The sequence below is a fragment of the Lynx rufus genome, unplaced genomic scaffold, assembly GCF_022079265.1.
Source record: "Lynx rufus isolate CCGP_SWC_20201006 ecotype Redwood Valley unplaced genomic scaffold, mLynRuf1.p SCAF_19, whole genome shotgun sequence".
NCBI classification, from domain to species: domain Eukaryota; kingdom Metazoa; phylum Chordata; class Mammalia; order Carnivora; family Felidae; genus Lynx; species Lynx rufus.
In genome coordinates, this window is record NW_025814833.1 from 17,580,263 (window position 1) to 17,600,959 (window position 20,697).

Genomic DNA, 20,697 nt, shown 5'->3' on the forward strand with positions numbered 1-20,697 from the left:
CTCAGGCCTTTAAAAAGAAATAGAAAGAAAAGAGCCATTGACCATATATAGCTGTTTTTTCTCCCACAGGCACTTTCACTTAGCATGGGAGGAAAACACCCTGATACCAGTCCCTTTGTATGGCTTACACGGAGAACTCCCAGTTAAGCCTTTACAGGCACTGAGAAGTTGACTAAGTCTTAGGGGTTAGAATCACTGCCTTGTGAACATTAATGAATTTTTTTAGACTCATCATCTAGCTTAATTAAGAAATTTCCCAGATTAAGAGCACCAAAAGTGTAGCAATTAGAAGGTTCATCACACAGCTGCATGAGGACAGGAGTCTTGTCCTCGATCCTAACAGATGCTGTAACAAACAGTTTCATAAGGGCTGCGCAAAGCACAGTTTACAACAGCAGCAATAGAGAGGCGCCGGGGTGATTCAGCCGGTTAAGCGGCCAACTTCCGCTCAGGTCATGATCTCACGGTTTGAGTTCGAGGCCTGAGACGGGCTGTGTGCTGACAGCTCGGACCCTGGAGCCTGCTTTGGATTCTGTGTCTCCCTCTCTCTCTGCCCCTCCCCCACTCGTACCCTGGCACTCTCTCTCTCTCAAAATAAATAAACGTTAAAAAGAAATAAAATAATTTAGATTCTCAGATTTCCTACAGAGACACAGCAAGCAACATAAGTCCAGTAATAAAAAATAAAATAAAATATGCAGACTCAAGTTCCTTACTGCCTTAATACTGAAGGGCAACGACGATTGATTGATCCATGCCAAGCTCAGGACTTTGATGACACGAAGTCTGGGAAAGAGCCCTTCGTCAGTTTGTTATCAACCACCCACCTGGACCCTCTGGTCAAATCCCATGTTTGCTGGGGCAGCCTTCCCTCAGTTCAGATCTGTCTCTGCCCAGGGGTTATAACAAATTGACAAGTAAGGGGCACAATTCAACAGCCTAGGGCCAGGGCTTGGGGAGATTGGTGACAATCACTGTCATGTCACTAAAGGTAGAGTCAAGTGGAAGAGATAAGTAGCCAGGCACCACTGTTCTCTCTCCAACCTTTAAATTTTTTAAAATTTTTATTTGTTTATTTTTGAGGAGGGGAGGGGCAGAGAGAGGGGGAGAGCGAGAATCCCAAACACGCTCCATGCAGTCAGCACAGAGCCCGACTCGGGGCTCAAACTCACAAACCGTGAGATCATAACCCGAGCCGAAACCAAGAGTCAGATACTCACCTGACTGAGCCACCCAGGCATCCCTCTCTCCCACTTTTTAAATGAACATAGCTACCAAGAGCCTCGCAAATATACGTGAACCACCAACACCCTACTCTGGAAAAGAAGAGCGATTGACAAGTGTCTTCTGAAGTAATCCAGTGCTATAGGCCGAAGACCCAAAAGCTGGCTGAGTTCTATCTCAAGATCACTGTGGACATTGCACAGCCACCTCACCTTTTATCATCTTAGCAACTTCAGCCATAAAATATAAAAACCCCTCCCTGCCTTGCTAGGGTGACATTAAGATGAATCAGACAATTTCTCTAAGGTATTCGAAGATCTTAAGAGAGGCTAAGTCTACAAATATCAAGCATTATAGTTAGAGTCCCTGCACCTCATTTCTTAAGGAGGAGAAAATGAATAAGGAAAGGGGCATGTGGTTGCTGAGCCCGAGAGCTCAAAATGCCTTTCAGCTTCTTCCGTTATCTGAGGCAGGTGTCAAGCGAGGGGGACTGGAGTGGGGGGTCACCTTAAAGGTTTGATCTGTGAGTGCTACCAACAGAGCAGCAAGTGCTTTGATTATGGTTTTGGGGTCCAAAGGGTCTGCCCCGAACATGGGCATTGTACTCAAACGTACACGGTTTAACTTATGTATGTCCTTTTCATGCCTTTAACTGTCCCAATGGTAGAAATTCTAGCTCTAGGCATAAGTGGATCATTATTGAGGACAGGGGCAGGAAGGGTGCCCTCTCTTTCAAAGTTCAGCATTGCCGGAAAATGTGCCCGCCAGTCTTAAGAATGGGGACACAGAACTGGGTGAACCGATTTGCAAATCAGAACCTTAAAACGATGCTATCTAAAAGACACATGCACACACACACACACACACTCACACACACACACACACACACACGCAGAGGTAAATAAGAGGGAAGAACCGAAATAGAGTGGAACCGTGTCTTGGATTGAGACATGAAGATCCAGGGACACTAAAGCAATGAACTAGGCAGTCAAAGAAGGCACTGTCCAAAGCTTCTTAATGGCCACTCTTAAGTGCCTTCACTGCTATCTTCTCAACAGCTCTGAGAGTCCTTTTCACTTCTCTTGACCTATTTCAAACTACGGCCTGTACTTAACTTAAGAAGCTCGTACTCGATAAATCGCTCCTCCCCCACCTTCCCTGGCCAATATGAAATCAATTGTTGCTTGACAGACTGCTTCGCTGTAGTTTTCTCTAAGGCGCAAAGGGAAGAAATGCACCTTATTTGTACATGCGTTAACTTAATTCTCGCCTCACCCACTCAAGCACAGCGCAATCCTTCAAACTCTGACCCAAACCCCTTCACTGTTTGGTGTCCATGGCAACGACGACCACCAAGCCGCTGGGAGCGGGTTGTGAGGAGTGACAGGAAAGTGCGTCTCCCAGCAGAGCCTTTAGCTCTTCTGTATTAGCTACATCAATAGCAGGTGGCAGCAGCTCTATCCCTTGGGTATCTGCTTTTATTAGAGAGGGGGAATGTCTTTCTTGTCTCCCCAGAAGAGTCATGGGCTGCTTCTCACGCCCAACCTGTTGAAGATAAAGCACTGATTGTGGAATATTGAAACCAATAGGACGGTTTTTGCTTGAGAAAATTTCCCCATGGTCTACTTCTCTGGCGACTCTGTCTCCCGCAGCCGCCACCACAGCAGCCTGTTTGCTAAACTATAGCCAGTGATCTAGAACCCTCAAAAGACTACACGTGAAATCCTCGCTTCTTTCTTTTACGGTCCTCACCGCTCAGTGACCTGCAACTCATTCTCTTAACTTTCTTAAGTCATGTCAACGCGTGCATGACAATCTTGCCATCGAAGTGTATTTTTTTAATGTTTACTTGTTTATTTATTTTTTTTAAAATGTTTATTTATTTTTGAGAGAGACAGAGACAGAATGCGAGTAGGTTAAGGGCAGAGAGAGAGGGAGACACAGAATCTGAAGCAGGCTCCAGGCTCCAAGCTGTCAGCACAGAGCCCGACGCGGGGCTCGAACTCACGAGCTGTGAGATCATGACCTGAGCCGAAGTCAGACGCTCAACCGACTGAGCCACCCAGGTGCCCCTACCTGTTTATTTTGAGAGAAAGAGAGAGAGAGAAAACATGCATGCGAGTGCGGGGGAGGGGCAGAGAGAGAGAGAGAGAGACTGAGCAGGAGAGAGAGGATCCCAAGCAGGCTCCACGCTGTCAGCGCGGAGCCCGACACAGGGCTCCATCCCATGAACTGTGAGATCGTGACCTGAGCCGAGATCAAGAGCCTGTCGCTCAACTGACTGAGCCACCCAGGTGCCCCTGTATTTTTTTTAAAAGAAAAAGAGCAATGTTAATAATGGTCCAGGTACTGGGGGATTTAGGAGCCAAGAGAAAATAGTATGGTTTCTCCAAACACGGTGAAAGCTGTTCGGTCTGCAAACCGATTTCACGAGTTCCATACTACTTCTTTGCTCAAAGTTTAGCTGAAAAGTTGTCAGATGGCAATGAATTTCGCTTTACTATACTCCAGAGGAAGAGAGGAATGGTTCCATTTGCAATCTCATTTCAACAGAACCCAACATATCTAACAAAGACGTTTTGCATAAAGAAGACTAGCTCAGACTTGGTTCTTTATGGAAACTGAAAAGGACCCATCACTCAAGTATCCTGTTCAGAGAACCTACATAAATAATAACACTATTTGAAGTGGGAGAAACAAGCGAATGGCTTTATCTTCTTAACTGCATGAGAAAAGGAAAAAGAGAAACAGAAGGCTCCTATGCACAAGCCTTTCCAGCAGATCTGCTGAAACGTAAGATGGTTTCGAGCTCTGCTTGAAAGCAAGACAACATTCCTATTCCCTCTGCCTATGCCCGTTGTCCTAAGAACTAGTAAGAAGTTCAAAGAAAAAGTGGAAAACAAATAAGGCACGGTTCCAGCACTCAAGGAGCTCGTGGTTTAACAGGGGAGCCATCGAGAAAACAGATGATCGTGGTCTGGTGTGCTAAGTGCGGTGACAGAGGGGAACACAGATCTCAATGGAATACAGAAGGAACGTGCCTAATTCAGCCGGACTTGGAGATCAGGGAGGACTTCTGATGATTTGTTGAACTGAGTCCATAAGGATCCCATAGTTGATCTGGTTTGGTGGGAGAGGGTAGAAGTTGATATTCGCACAGGAATGATAGACCCCACTCACTTGTCAGAGTGAATGCTAATAAGCAGTGCCAATTAGGAAATTAAGGATAGATCAGTTGTCAGAAAGCAGAATGGTAGAAACTTGATACCAATAAGAACACGGGCCACACCAGCCAGAACACGACTCTACCTTTCATCCTGGCCCTTTTGATCCTCAAGAAACGGAAGTTTTCCACCCGGAAATGAAGTAACACGGTCTCCAAAATGAGATGATTCTACTTAGGGATTGCACTACAGTCTTACCTGACAGTGAAGACACCGACGGAGGTGCAGAGGGGCCACCGGCCTCCTCACCCCATCCCACCTCCCATCCCACTGCCTGGGATGTGCGTGTAGGTTCAGATAGTCTGCTCACGCAAAAGCAGACTACGCCACAAAGAGAACGTTTGAAGTTAATATCACTGGTCATCCTTCTTCCTGGTAGTTGGAGTCCTCTTCTTTCCCATCTTCTGCAAACACTGATTGATTACGTGCCCACGGGGCACTGTGCTGAATGACGCACACACTAACAAGTTCAAAGGGAGGCCCCGCCCACAGGCACCTAGCGTCTAATTGGGATGGCAGGGCACAGGCTTCAGTTGGGTAAATAATTAGCAGTCGGAGAGACAGACGAGAGGCGGGAACCATATAGGGGTTCACAGGAGGGAGTAATCACTAGAAAACCGAACCAGAATCTAGGCTTCATGAGGGCAGGGTCCTTTGTGTTTTGTTCACGGCTGTATCCCCAGCATCCAAAACAGTTTGGAACCTAGTAAGTGCTCAATAAATATTTGTTAAATTAAATAAATAGCTTCTTGGCTTTTTAGTTAAAAAAAAAAAAAAAGTCCTGACGTTTATCACTCGGAGAGTAATCACCAGTCTTGCATGCACCACATATCGTGCCTTTTATTCATGACGCACTGCAGGAACTCCCCGGGGAGATTTGTAGAAACGGCGGCTCAGCCTATAACTTAAAGCTTTGCAAAAATCCTCGCAAAGCTGTGTCCTCTGCTGCTCCCTAACCACGGATGAGTGTTTCCCAGTGATGAAGGGTAATGTGGAGCCAGGGTTTTTTGTTTGTTTACTTGTTCATTATGACCTCGAGCTCTTTTCAGCAAAAGGCACAGCCCTTCAATAACAATGCAATTCTGGGAGACACAACTCCATTATTTGCTTGGCTCATCTAACAAGGCAGAACGCAGACTCTGATTTAAAAGCAAGCTCCTTAAATGAGTTTTGGTTAGGCTTGAAGGATAAACAGTTGTGATTACTGTCAGTAGGCATAGGTTGTAAATCTGTCTTAGATGCTTATATTCCATTAGGAGGGACTCAAATTGGTATCACAGTACAATTTCCTTTAAAAAGTGGAATCAAGAAAAAAAAAGCAGCTTCAAAAGCAGTCATTTGTACAGCCCAACATAGTCAAATTCTTGGTCTTCCAAGGCTTTGTACTGGGTGAGGAGTTTTTCACTCATATTATTTTTACCATTGTACAAATTCTTACTAATTTGGCTTCCAGGGCTTGGGAAGATATGCATAATTAGAATGTACCAGAACACTGTAGGGAAACCCAAGCATTCATATATTAAAAAAAAAAAACAAGTGGGGATAATGCCATCCTGCTCTCACCATGACTTACACTAAAGTCGTGGTAGCACAGTGCTGTGCCAACATGTGATTTCAAGTCTAAGATTTATTTTAACACGAATGGAGAAGGATCCGATTTCATAATCTGACTTCTTGCAAAAGCCCACAGAGCCAAAATCATTTTTGGCTCTGTTGGTGCACCTCCTAACAAATTAGAACATCACACACCTCCACACAGATATGGTGCTGAACATACCACCCACTGTGACCTTTTCACCTTTCGGGAGGTGGAGTTCAGAAGGTACCTGGTCTATGGCAGAGTCCAAGGGCAAAATAGAAAGAGGCCCACATGTAGGGCCTTATACTCTAAAATCAAAAATCTTTAGTTAGGAAACTTTCCTGGATTAAAGAAAGAATAAATGCTGCCCCGTAGAGCTTTCCATATTTTTTTGCAAAGCTTTTTTTGCAACGTATCTTCTTTGATCTTCTGAGGTAAGTAGGGTTAATAACATTTTCTCTGTTACAGAGATGAGAAACAGCCAGAAGAAGGTTAAGTCACTGGGGCCCCTGAGTGGCTCAGTCAGTTAAGCATCTGACTTTGACTCAGGTCATGATGTCACGGTTCGTGAGTTTGAGCCCCGCGTCGGGCTCTGTGCTGACGGCTCAGACCTTGGAGCCTGCTTTGGGTTCTGTGTCTTCCTCTCTCTCTACCCCTACTCTGCTCACACTCTGTCTCTCTCAAAAGTAAAATAATAAAAACATTGACAAATTTTTTTGAAAAAAAGAAAAAAGGTTAAATCGCTTACCTGAGATCACATGGTTCAGAGTGCTGAGTTTTAGACTTTATTTCAAAAAGAGCTGGACCCATTTTTTTTTAATGTTTATTTGTTTTGAGAGAGAGACGAAGAGTGTGAGTGGAAGATGGACAGAGAGAGAGGGAAACACAGAATCCGAAACAGCCTCCAGGCTCTGAGCTGTCAGCACAGAGCCCGATGCAGGGCTCGAACCCGAGAACCGTGAGATCACGACCCGAGCCAAAGTCGGACGCTTAATCAACTGAGCCACCCAGGCGTCCCAAGAGCTGGACCCATTTTACATACTGCATCTCGAAGGATGCATTTGGAAAAGCAGCAATGAAACTCTCGTTATACCACAGTACCTATGCCCTGCCCCGATAAGCTCCCTTGGCTTTCAAAGGTGTGGCCAATAACCTTTACTTTGGGCTTGTGCATTTTTCTTTGTCCCTTCCCCACTCTGTTTCCTGAAAGAACAATTAAGATCCATCTGGGACTAATTACAGCGATTCTTGAATTTGAACTTGCAGCCATTACCCAATTGAGGTCACTTATTTTAAATTAACTTGCCTGGTCAGGACACAGGTCTGGTTATCTTCAGAGCCCAGTGCAGACAGGCACCGGCTCGCTCAGACTTTTAATTGACTAGCCGAATAACCTGCACGGTGACAGACTGCCTATGATTTGATGGAGTCATTCATTTGCATTCAGACAAGGATCAAAATACATTGTCAGAGCTTCAGGGACTGAGTCCTAGAAACCTTCACACAGTCTCTTATTCAAGGCTCTGAGCCTCTTCCCTTTGCTTCCCTAATTATTTTTCCCGTGCTTTTGTTCTGATTATCCGGCGTTCATCACAAGCGCAGCTTGTGATTAGACAATGGCAACCCATGTCGTACGCTGATAGGGAATCGAAAATTGGAGTCATGATCATATGAACCAGGCCTGAAGCTTTGAGAAATAATTAGGGGAAACCAAAGGGAAATTCCCAGGATGCCCCGCAACAAAAGACAGTTTCCAAAGATTCAGGCCATAACTGCTCCCCACTTAGGTAATAATACATAATAACAGGAGGCACTCAGTCTTTGTTGAATAATAGTTCTTATGATCAGTAATTATTAGTAGAGCTGCTGCCGCTCGGTGACTGGGCCTGGGAGTCGGGCGGATCTGACTCGACTCCAGGCTCCATCACTTTCTGCCTGTGAGGCCTCGGGCGAGTTACCCGATTTCTCTGGGCCTCAGTTTCCTGACAGGGAAGATGAAATGAATACTCACCACCTTCAAGGGTTGTGGTGAGGATTCAGGGAGATAAAGCACATGAAAAGCCAGTGTACCCGGAGCCTTGTACACAGTAAACACTCAACAAATGTTAGCTTATGTTTGTCTTCTGTCACTTCCCACCACCAGGCCTTCGTCCAGGGCATCTTCTCACCGGGATCCCCTTTTCCCTTCTGTCTGCCAGCAACAGCCCCCTGCCCCCCATTATTCAAAGTCTAGTCTAAAAGGCGTCATCCTCTGCAGGAGCCAGCCTTCCCTGCCTCTTAGAAGCATTTAGTGACCATCACGTTGGTGCCATGCCCTGGGGCTACGTGCTGTGGGGTACGTGAGAGAAGACCTAGGGGATGGGAGAGAGAGAAGCAACATACGGATTGGCTGCTTTCCCTTTGCTGTCTCATTTCCTCACTCCCCTACCAGCACTTTCTGGAATCGCAACTGCTGGCCCTCAAGTCTTTGTCTCAGGGTCTGCCTCCGGTGCTGTCCCGTCTAAAACAAGAGTCTTTCAAAGACCTCCCCCCGCTTTGGCTCGTGTTCTAGGAGTCTGAGCGAGTGCCCTCTGGCCGCCCCCTTTCCCTCCCCGTGGAAACATCCCAAGGGAGCACGCCACAAGCCCACCGTGTCCCTTCTTATCCCCTTTCCTGAGAATCCCATCACCGAGGATCCTGCTTTTAGCTTTTCCGAGCGCACTTATTATCACATGGAAAGGTACTTCTTAGATTTCAGTGTGCAACAGGATGGGGGGGGTACTAAAAGGCAGACTCCCTGGCCCTAACCCAGACCTTCTGAAGCAGATTCTCTGCAGAGGTGCTGAGGGACCTGCCTCTTCACAGGCTCTCCAGATGATCCACACAGCACACACTTTGAGAACGACCGTCCTATGACATTCCTGTAGCCTGGGCCTCCGGGGAATGTGGATCGTGTTCCCGGTGTTCTCTCTGTCCCCCAGGGCCTCGGCGGATTGAAGTGAGGAAAGCCCAGAATAGCTCTGCCTCCCTGCTCTGGAAATGAAGGTGGATAACGCCAAGGACCAGTTGTTACTGTCAGGGTGGGGCGGCCCGAGTGTCCCGGGCAACTGCCTACCATGCAGAGCGGAGACCCTCTCCCAACCCCCATTCTCGCCTGTGGTAGAAACACTGTGGTGACTACACAGGACTGGTTCAGTTGTCCTGTGCTTCTTTGTCTCTGGGCAGAGCCCTGCCCCACCCCCTCCAGCTCCCCACACACATCTTCTCAACCGTGGTTTCAATGTGCCTTGGATTCCTGTTCCTGATCAGCGTTGGGGGCACGAGAGGAGGGGGGCGGTGCAGGGCCTCGGTGCTGGTTACCGCGTTGTTTTACCCCCAGGTTCCCGTCCCGTTTTCACGCTCGACTCAAATGCCTGAACTCTGCACCCAAACCTCAACTCCTTCCTTGCACCTCCAACCCAGTGCTATCCTGATCAGTGGCCCCAGTACCCGCTCTGCACCAAATCCTGATGCCTCTCCATATCTTTTACCCCAGGGCAGCAGGAAGCCACTTCTGTACATTTTGAGAGTGAGGGACATGAAATCAGGGAAGCCTTCGTGGAAGTGGCTGCATATGAACTGGGCCTTGAAGGATAGATGTGATTTCTTTTTTTTACTTTATTTTTTTAATTTACATCCAAGTTAGTTAGCATATAGCACAACAAGGATTTCAGGACTGGACTCCTTAATGCCCCTTACCCGTTTAGCCCATCCCCCCTCCCACAACCCCTCCAGTAGCCCTCAGTTTGTTCTCCATATTTAAGAGTCTCTTCTGTTTTGTCCCCCTCCCTGTTTTTATATTATTTTCGCTTCCCTTCCCTTATGTTCATCTGTTTTGTAGGATAGATGTGACTTCTGTGGCAAAGAATGGAGGGAGGGGCCATTGCAATAGGAATAAGGAAGGGAATCCGTTAATATAGGATAAGCAACAGGCACTATGTTAAGAACGATAGATGCGTTATTTCATTTATTCCTTGCTGCAATTCTATGATGTAGGCACTAATGACAGACCCGTTTTACAGATGAGGATACTGAAACACAGAGAGTTAATTGCTCAAATCTACACAGCTATTAAAGGGCAAAGTAGGTACCTGGGTAGCTCAGTCAGTTGAGCATCCGACTTCAGCTCAGGTCGTGAGCTCACTGTTCATGGGTTCGAGCCCCACATCAGGCTCGCCGCTGTGAGTGCGGAAGCCACTTCAGATCCTCTGTCCCCTCCTCTCTCTCCCTCCCCCACTTGCACAATCTGTCTCTCAAAAATAAACATTAAAAAAATAATGAAGGCCAAAGTAGGGACTCTAAACCAGGCAGTCTACCCTGCATTCTTGACCACCTTACTCTGCTACCTATTAACTATTACGTTCTCTGTTTTACATGGAAAACTGAGTTTCAGAGGTTGAGTAACTCGCCTAAGGTTACACAGCCTGTAACTGGTAAATCTGGCAGATCCCATTCTGTTTACCATGTAGCCACTTATCCCCCTTCTAACTTGGCCTTTCCAAGCAATCATTTCATTCACGACGTCTCATTGGAGCCAGCCCCGGCTGCCATCACAACAAATGCCTATCTTGGTCTAAATAAAAATCTTTCCTCTAGTGGGTAAGCACTGGAAAACAGCAAGGCTCTCCTGAAATCAAGAGAAATGGCCCTCTGAAATACATCTCTCCATTTTCAAAATAGCATTCCCTTTAAGTCACCTGTTTGTCAGGTTCCCACTTATAAAAACCACGGGAAAAAATTCTTTAGGTCTTTAGTTGGAGACAAAGTACTTTCTATCTCAAGTGGGTTATGAGTTCATCATTCTCTCCTCACTGTACCACGTACATATTTCTGCTCTCGTGTTTCTCCCACTGGGTTGTAATTGTCTGTCAACTGGGCAGTTTTTCCTACTCTGGTGTTGAGATCCTCTAGGCCAGGGACCAGGTTTTGGTGACCTCTGTCTCCCCAGTGTCTGCCTCCCCCCAGGATTGGCACAGAGCAGGCACTCAACAAATGTTCATTAGAAGAAGAGGCGAGTGGGGGCGTCTGGGTTAAGCGTCTGACTTCAGACCAGGTCGTGATCTCACAGCTCGTGAATTCGAGCCCTGTGTCGGGCTCTCTGTTGTCAGCACAGAGCCTGCTTTGGATCCTCTGTTCCGCTCTCTCTGCCCCCCCCCCACTTGCGCGTGTGTGCCCGTGCGCACTCTCTCTCTCTCTCTCTCTCAAAACTAAACATTTAAAAAAATAATAAAAAGAAGAGGTGAATGAAATGTGAAGAGAGGCAGCTCTTCCATCCACTAGGGACCTTGATCCATATTCCTTCTGAGTAAACTGGCTCTCGAGGGGGAAAAGCCTTGATTTGTAGTGTTGGATGATTTCTAGCATGTAAATACTACTACCATGGCCGATTTCAAGCTACCAGTGGTTTAATAACTGGCTCACAAAATTCCTGAATATTTAATAATCAGCTTTCAGGAGCCCTGTTTTGGGCTGAAAGTCTGTAATTCTGCCTAGAGTGCTTGAACTGTCGTCATGTCAGTGGGACCACAAAGGTGGATAAGCTATCAGAGTGGGGAACATAATGCTGAATGCAAATAGCAAGAGTGAAAGACCAGGGTGCCCGGGTGGCTCAGGTGGGTGAGCGTCCTACTCTGGATTTCAGCTCAGGTCATGATCTCATGGCTCATGAGTTCAAGCCCTACATTAGGCTCCTCACTGATAGTGCAGAACCTGCTTGGGATTCTCTCTCTTTCCCTCTCTCTCTGTCCCTCCCCCAGTGGCACATGCTCTCTCTCAAACTAAACTTAAACAAACAAACAAAAAAAAAAAGAGTGAAAAACCAAACAGAACATTTGCAAATTAGGAGAATTCTGTTTGGCCTACCATGACCTAAGCCTCTATCATTTGTCATCCATTTTGAAATTGACAGACACTTCAGTGACATGGGTCTTAGAAGAGGGAGAAACTTGCCAAGTAAGCAACTATCCTAAGAAAACCAAGGCCCCAGAATATACTGGGTTTCTAAGAGATAATTTACTTTTATTTGAAAATATAAACTTGTCCACTCACTTCCTTCAGCAATCAGAAAATCTCACAGACTAGGGTGTTGAATGCTGGAAGCATTGCACAAACAGAAGATACATCCACAGAGGAGCCCTCAGGGGGTTGTAAGGAGGACATCTCATTCTCTATATCCCCACACCAAACGTTCCTTTCTCTCCCCTCCCAACATGGAGGCTCCATCATTCCGGGCTGACCCTGGGTTTCCAATACTCTACCCGACCATCCAAGGTTCAGTTTTGCACACTGTAATGGAGCTAACGAGTAAATGGCAGGATTTGAATCCAGAACCATCTGGCTCTTTCTAGTACATCACCATTAATAAATACCGATTTGTTCCAAGCTTCAAGGGTGATTGAGATCACATCTATAAAGAGAAGTATAAATGCTGTAAGGTGTCATTTTAGGTGTGATGCTAGAGTTGTTGATCCTGATTGATATCTAAAGGTGGGAGAGGGTGACTCGTTGGTGAATGAAGTAAGTCCTACACTACTCCACCTAGCCCCAGGTGGTCGTGGTCGTGGCAGTGGTCATGGTCGTGGTCATGGTCGTGGTTGTAGTCATGGTTGTGGCTGGAAACAACACATATTTGAGCAACTGCTTGGCTGTATGCCACATGTTGTCGTTCCTTTTTTTTTTTTTTCTTTTTAATCCAAGTAATGAAGAAAAAATACAAGGAACGAGTCCACTGGCATTCTCAAGCCCTCTGCTCACCACCTGTATAGTCCGTCAAGTAGGTCTTAGACGTTCAGGATTATAGTGCTTTGGGCCCAAACTATTTTACAAAATCTACAGAGAAAAGAAAAAAAAGATACCATTTGATATTTAGAATAAAGTTGTAAATATGAAAGCCCAAGTTGTAAGTGTGAACATAAAATAATGGACAGTAAATTTTAAAGAATACATGAAGAACACTGTTGTTTAAAAATGTATTGTTTAGGGGCACCTGGGTGGCTCAGTCGGTTAAGCGTCCAACTTCGGCTCAGGTCGTGATCTCCAGGTTCAGGAGTTTGAGCCCCACGTCAGGCTCTGCGCTGACAGCTCAGAGCCTGGAGCCTGCTTCGGATTCTGTGTTTCCCTCTCTCTCTCTGCCCTTCCTCTACTCGTGCTCTGTCCCTCTCTCAAAAATAAATAAACATTTTTTTTTAATTTTTAATAAAAAATGTATTGTTTAAAATAATTTGGAAGGGTACCCAATACAAATGCAGAGAGACTACAAAAGTCATACATATAGCTATGTTGAAGAGAAACTAAGGTCATTTTTGCTGTATTATTCTAGGTTAAATACTAGTTAGAATCACCCTACCTCTACCTGAAGAAACATCTAGAATATTTCCAAATATAAATAGGGTACTGTGAAAGGTCTTCCAGATGAGGTACTCCAGGAAAAGGCACAGTGTTTGGAAATACATCATTTTACAGGAAGTTCTGGTGGAAAGGTCCCAATGTTTGAATATTAGTTACTGACCCCATGACAAAGGACTCTAACCCATCAAAGCTGCTGGACTTCCCGCACGTGAGGCAGTACATGTAAATTGACTTGAGAAATGTTTTTGTAAGTTTCCAGATTTGTCACTTGTACCCAGTCCCAGGCATTATTTGTTACCCCAAAAACACTGCCCATCGTGCTCTGTTACAAAACTCATGAACCTTTGAAAGTAGATAAGGATGCTCCATGTTTGAACCGTAAGGCAAATTAACCTTATTTTATCAGGACAGGGAGACATGATCTACATTCTCTTCCCTAAAGACGTGACAAGGCCTTAAGGCAGTATTTCCCACCGCCCCTTGTGGTATACTGTAGGATTTTCAGTGAGGTCTCGATAAATATATTTTATTTTTATACAGCTGTATTTATTTTCTCGTATGTAGTTTCATGGATATTAAGGCTTTAGACACGGCTAAATTTAAGAAAAGGAGTAGCTATGAAGGTAAATATTAAGTAAATAATAGTATTGTGGTATGTGGATAGGACACAAATGGAAGGAAGTCTGTGAAGGAATGAAATTTGAGAAATACTGTGTTTGGGTTAACACGGTGAGGTGTTCCCACCAAGGTCAGCATGCACTGAAATGGCCCCTTATCCACAGGAGCAGGAATAACCTGTTGCCCCTTTGACTCACTTGTGGCCATGTATTGCCTCTCATTTGCACATTCTCTTTGCCTGCCCTGCTGTTCAGCATTAAATCTTCCACATATTGCATTCAGTCATAGTGAATGCACTATTAACGTCTGGGAAGTGAAACTTCCCAAAGACGTGTTCTTTGGTGAAATCCTTGCCCTCTAATCCTCACATCCTAGCATGTTATTTGATGCTTTATTCAATTGCCTTCTCTCTGCATAAGCTTCCCCAGTAGACAGCATAAACACTGATGAGATTTCTCGGTTGTACTCCCATTTTCCTTCTTTATGAAAAGCTTTAGCCTCTCTTTCTCCATCAGCGCCACCCCCAGCCCCACCGCCATTGGGCTAACTTTGGGATGGGTGATTGGCTCTTCTCCGCCTCACTAATCCAGCACATTTATTCAAGTCAGATGACCGCAACATGAAGCACTGTCTTTCCGTTAGAGGAGAGCATGTGTGTGCAGATTGAGATTATTACAAAATAATTCTAACGGAATTGACTTCTGATATATGTATACTAAGACTAAAGCAATTTAGTAGCTTGGGGTTTTCATTCAAGAAAATGAACGCCTTTTATCATATCTGATGGAAGATTTCTTCTGGGCAGTGTGCATATTCTAAGGCTGATTTTTTGTAGCATACCACTATTTAACTCCCAATACAGCTGAAATTAGATAGGTTGCCATAGGACAACAGTATCTTTTTATAACTGAGGAAGCAGGAAAGGGAGGGGGAATGTTGAAAAAAATGTTTTCCCTTCGAACACAAGGAGAGTGTTTTGTTCCTGAGAGAGAAAATACCTGTACGAGAGGTGAGTCTGGTGAATTAAAACTGGAAACCTCCCTCATTTCTCTCCCCAGCCCCCCAAATGTTCTCAGGGTACCTAAATCAAAGAGGAGCAGATTAAGGTGAGTGGGAAGGCATGTTCTGTACTCAAAGCAAGATCAATCTTTATACATAGATCCTTTTTTGGCATTGATGCAGAAAATCCAAACATGGAGATACTTAGGTCTACATACCAGATGGATCTAAGGGGAACAAATCATAGACACTTTTCCACACACACATATATATATTTTTTTAATGTGAGCATAGAAAAACAGATGCTTCTGCTCCCAAAGGGTGTGTGGGCCTTTCTCAAATAGTCTTATGGAGCAATTTCATTTCAAATTTCTAAAATTATGAAAATGTGTAGATTGAGCATTAGACTGGAAAAGAAATGGCCTCCTACATAGAAAACCAACCGAACGTTTTCTGAATTATTTTTAACTATTTGGTGAAACCCAGCCTCCAATTTCCTGGATAAGTGGATGGGGGAGTCAATAAGGGAACACTTCCCCCCAATAGGTAGACCATGATTCACTGACTGCTTTAACAACTAATTTAATGCAACGCTGTATGCACGACTCAGTGAGTTAGTATGTGAGAGCTGTTTTTATCTGCAAATGAAACTGTGGTTTAAGTTTCGACGAAATGGGATCGTGGCATTATTTTCTTTCAGGTCCTATTTGTGAGGATAAAAATAACTGTCCTTAAGACAATGATTTTATCTACACTTCATGTGCTTCTCCTTATTACATTTATCGTATCCGCCGTCATATCTAGCCACCCATCATCTCCAACAGATCTAAAGGCACAGTGAATACTGCTCATGGATTTGGGAACTTGGAAGTTCCTCCTTAAATTTCAAAGTAGACCATTAAGACAGCTTTTATACTTGAAGTTCTGAAACTAATTCAGAACGAGCTATTATAATTACTGTAAAAGCCAAGTTGAATATTCTCTTGGTTAGCAGAGTCATTAAATAACTAAGGGTACAATGTATGCCTTGTTCGTCTATAGCAGAGGGAAAGAATAAAGATTGAGGACTAACTGAACAAGAATCACTCCCATTAACTAGTTCTTTTGTGCATGCTATCACACACAACCCTCCCACCCCTCCCGCACTCCCACAAGCCCTGCACCAAAAATTCAAAAAAGGGAAAGACGGAGAGCAAAACCTGACACTTTTCACAGCAAGGCCTCACTTAGCTCACATCAGGAGGATCGCTGCTGCCTCGTGTAAGTAAGAATTCGAGAGAGTGGAGTGTACCCTTTTAAGGACTGGGACTTTGACCATTTCTGAGGGCAACCTCCCACAACATGTATTGTGGGTTTTTTCAGCAGAAATTACCAATGCTGACAGACCATACCCCGATGACTCAGGCATTCACAACGAACATCCATGATCACACCATACGATGTTGTCTGCTGCGCCTCTAAACCAGTCTGTCGCTTCCTCTGCTGCTCACATACCTCTTTCTAATACTCCCTCCCTCTCCACACACCCCTTCTGACTGACAGCTTCTCATTCACCGTGAACTGAAAAACCAAGATTGTTCAGAACCGGGTGTCAAGTAAGAGTTAAGAAGGCACTGAAAGTAAGGGTGAGGAAATAATTGTGGCCTTCGAGGCGGCAGCTCTGTGACACAAAAAGTTTCCTCTCCTCACATAACTTTCCCATCTCTTACAGCATAAGCTAAGCTTTCGAAGGTGATGATGTGAGACAGCTATCTCCAAATAAGTGACTTTCTTTTGGACAGACCCTCTGGGCAGGGACCAAGGCAGATATTCCAATAGCCTCAGGGTTTTCTGAACCCAAAACACAATGTGTCAGGGAATGACTCCCTCCCACGGTTGTTTAACCTCACGTGGTTCCATGAGGCACGTCCTGACCATTTCCGTACGTGTACTTCAGTTTGATCTTGACTGCACTGCTGAGACAGGAAGGGTCAGGTTCATTGCCCCAGATGACAGATAAGGACATGGAGACTGGGGTAAGCTGAGTGATTTGCCCACAAGCAAACAGTGAGTACGTGACAAGGTTGGGCTCCTGGGTTCTCATTCAGGGCTTTGCTCACAACGCCAATACTGCTATGGATCCCTTCACCTTCCTTCTGCTCAAAAGGACACTAAGCCCTTCCTCTGGTGACCAAGACGCCATTTCCTTTGGGCTTGCTGCTTTATTGCCCTAAGCTCTCTCTGCTAGATGTCCTTAGGAATCTTGCTCATTTTTCTGGCGGAATTCAAAACCCTCTGATTTTATTATGTTGAGGGTTGTCAGTGAATTAAAAATTCAACAAATGTATGGCCCCAACTTGCCATCAAAAGTTAACAAATGTCACTAGTAAGGATGTTTCTCAAAAGCGGACACTGAAGAATACATCCCAGCAGATACCTAACAGCTCATTTTGTGTCATGGCAGCGTGAGAAATCACTTCCTCAAGACATTCATTAACCTTTCATTTCCTCCATAAATAATCAGTCAGAAATGTGGCTCATATTTTAAATTAATCGAAAACAGCCTTCTCTTTCTCTCTCTCTCACCCTCTCTCTCTCTCACCCCCTCTCTCCTTCTCTCTCTCTCTCTCCCTCTCTCTCTCTCTCTTTCTCTCTCAGCCCTTGAAATGCATGGAGAGCTTCTAATGCCAGCATGATATTTAAATATGCGGTTCTCGGGTGCGTGGGTATCTCAGTCGGTTAAGCGTCCAACTCTTGATTTGGCTCAGGTCATGATCTCATGGTTTATGGGATCGAGCCCTGCATCAGGCTCTGTGCTGACAGCATGGGCTCTGTGCTTGGGATTCTCTCTCTCTCTCTCTCTCTCTCTCTCTCTCTCTGCCCTCCTCTCTCTCAAAATAAATAAACTTTAAACAAACAAACATACATACATGTGGTTCCACTCCTCTGGGCCAGCTTAAAACTTATCTTCTCCAGGAAGCCTTCCTGATCCATCCCAGCAGACCTTAGATACGTTTTCTTCCTCTTCTCCAAGAACATAGAACAAGTATTGCTATTTGACAACTAGCACATATTAAGGAACCGTGTAACCCAAAAATACGGGTTCTAGAGGCAGACAGACCCAGGTTCTAATCCCAGCTTTACTGCTTCTGAGCTGTGTGGCCTTGGGCGTGCTGCTTAAACTCTCTCTAGCTGAGGTTCCTCATCTGTAAATTAAAAGTAATGACATTTAATCTGTTAAGTTGTTCTGGGGATTAAATACATGTAAAACACCCAGGACAGTGGCTGGCATATATTAGGCACTCGATGAAGGGCGGCTGTGTTGACTATTATTGTGGCCTTTGACACATATAGTTCGGGTTTGACATGTATGCAGCTTTGTTGTCTTCCCAAGCTGTTTTTAAACCCTTTGGTACCTGTGTCCACGATGGAACTTCACACGAACCGTAAGCTTAATTCTGCCTTACCCGCATGGGTTCTTTCCAAGGCCTTACTGTTCGTAATTTTGTACTGCTTTTCTTAAATTTTTTTTTTCAACATTTATTTATTTTTGGGACAGAGAGAGACAGAGCATGAACGGGGGAGGGGCAGAGAGAGAGGGAGACACAGAATCAGAAACAGGCTCCAGGCTCTGAGCCATCAGCCCAGAGCCTGACGCGGGGCTCGAACTCACGGACCGCAAGATCGTGACCTGGCTGAAGTCGGACGCTTAACCAACTGCGCCACCCAGGCGCCCCTGTACTGCTTTTCTTAAAGAGGGCTCGTAAAGTGGTATCAGCTTCAGACTTAGCACAAAACCTTTTTCCACTTCTGGTTGTATCTTTCACGTCTGTGTCACCCCCTCCTTGTCCCCACTCCCTGTATTCGGTACAGTACTTTGTACATACTCAGTACTTAATAAAATGACATTTTATAAAATCCTCAATTAACCAGAATTTGCTCATCTCAGCTATCTGGAAATAAGCTAACGTCAACTATTCAGTCAAAAACTTCCGACTGACAACCAATATATTTGGTTGGAAATTACTCAATCCACTCATATATTTTGAAAGAACAAAAATGCATTTGGTAAACTGTAAGGCTTAGAATTAATACAGCGTTACTCATGAAAATGACCATAAGAATGATGACCCCAAGGCAGGATTTCTCAAACTCGGCCCTATTGACATCTTTTTTTTACCAGATAATTCTTTGTTTTGGGGGGTTGCGCCACACACTGTAGGATGTTTAGCATCATCACTGGCCTCTCCCCACTAGATACCCTTCCAGATGTGACTCCGAAAAATGCCCCCAGGCATCTCCAAATGTCCTCTCGGGAGAAATCCCCACCCCCACTCCCGTAAGGCATCACATTCAGTACCAAAAGCTGGACAAATGGTCACACATCTTTCACATTAGGCAGGAAAAGGAAGGTAAGCATTTTCGAAAAGTTTCAATAGGCGAAAGCAACCTCGATTAACCTGAAAATCCCATTAACCCCATTCCTCGCGTGTTCTATTCCCTAAGCATTCCAGATAACAACAAAAAAATGGACTGTACATTCTATTTTCTAATCTGTATTCCAAGTTCAGCCCATTTTCCGTCTCAGCAGCTAAGTACACAATCCAGTTCATGGGTGGAGGATCATCATCGCTTCTGCCATCTATTTTAAGTGACAACGATGCAACTGACCTGGAAGTTTAGAGAGCTTTTTCTCCCTCGTCGTTGGCACTCTTAACTTTAATATTAGCCATGCTTCCTGTATTCTCTGCCTGAAATTGAAATGTACAGAAGGAACTCTGTTCCAGCTAACTGTGATTTTACTGTATGTAAAAGACCTGACACTTTGTTGATCACTTAAAAGCAATTTGCTCTAGCCCATTGATTGATTGTTGCATTTCCCATTGATTGGGTAATTGAAAATGCCCTTCTTAAATAAACAGGATTTCTTATTTCTTCTGCAGGTTGTGATCCTGGGAAAACATTCAAGAGGTTATCACTACATGCTTGCTAACCTGGTAAGAACAAGCAGAGTTTTTGTTTCCCAAGGCAATATATTCTATTTAGTTTGTGTCGTCTGCGATCATCCAAAAAAGAAATACATGAAGAAACTAACGTGTTCTCTCGACACTTGAAGAAATGAGTCAGTAAATACCAAACCCTGAATGCAATAGCCTTGTTTTCAATTACGCTGTCTCTGTTTCAACTGTGAAGCTGATAGTCTCTCCTCATTTAAAACATAGTAATTTGACATGATTCCTCACCAATTATTCTTAGATTCAATTTGGATTTGAAATGTAAACCATCTTACCCAGGTTTGAAATATAACACGAGAGACAGGGGACACAGGAAGCAGACTCTTTCCCCAATTAACCCAAGTACATGTGTCCATCAGTACTGGATTTGTCTTTCCAGAAGCAGACCCCTACCAGATCTTTTCAAACCAGAGGCCAGAAGCAGGTCTGAACAGAACATCAAGGGAGCCTGTCAAAGCGTACGGCCCCCTTTATACTTCTAAAAAGACACAACTTGAATCTTTTCCTTCATGTTTCCCATGCCTTTAAAATTTGTGCTATTCTAGAAGCTACCATTTCATTAGGTTAGTTGATAGTTCCTTCTCCAAAAAGCCAATTGGTTTAGGAATTAACAAAATGGCTTCTGAATCAGTAATATCTGTTTAGCAGAGGTTCTGAATAATACCATCTCCATGCAATGAAAGAGAAATGTTAA

General features: G+C 44.6%; 1 protein-coding gene across 1 annotated transcript in view; it reads left to right on the forward strand.

Annotated features, from left to right (window-relative positions):
- The window catches only part of GRIA3 (glutamate ionotropic receptor AMPA type subunit 3), a 266,764-nt gene that overhangs the window by 145,850 nt on the left and 100,217 nt on the right, over positions 1 to 20,697 (forward strand). Inside the window, exon 5 of the mRNA XM_047081913.1 lies at positions 19,932 to 19,985. Within this exon, the coding sequence (XP_046937869.1) occupies positions 19,932 to 19,985 (54 nt within the window). The remainder of the gene's footprint in view (positions 1 to 19,931; positions 19,986 to 20,697) is intronic.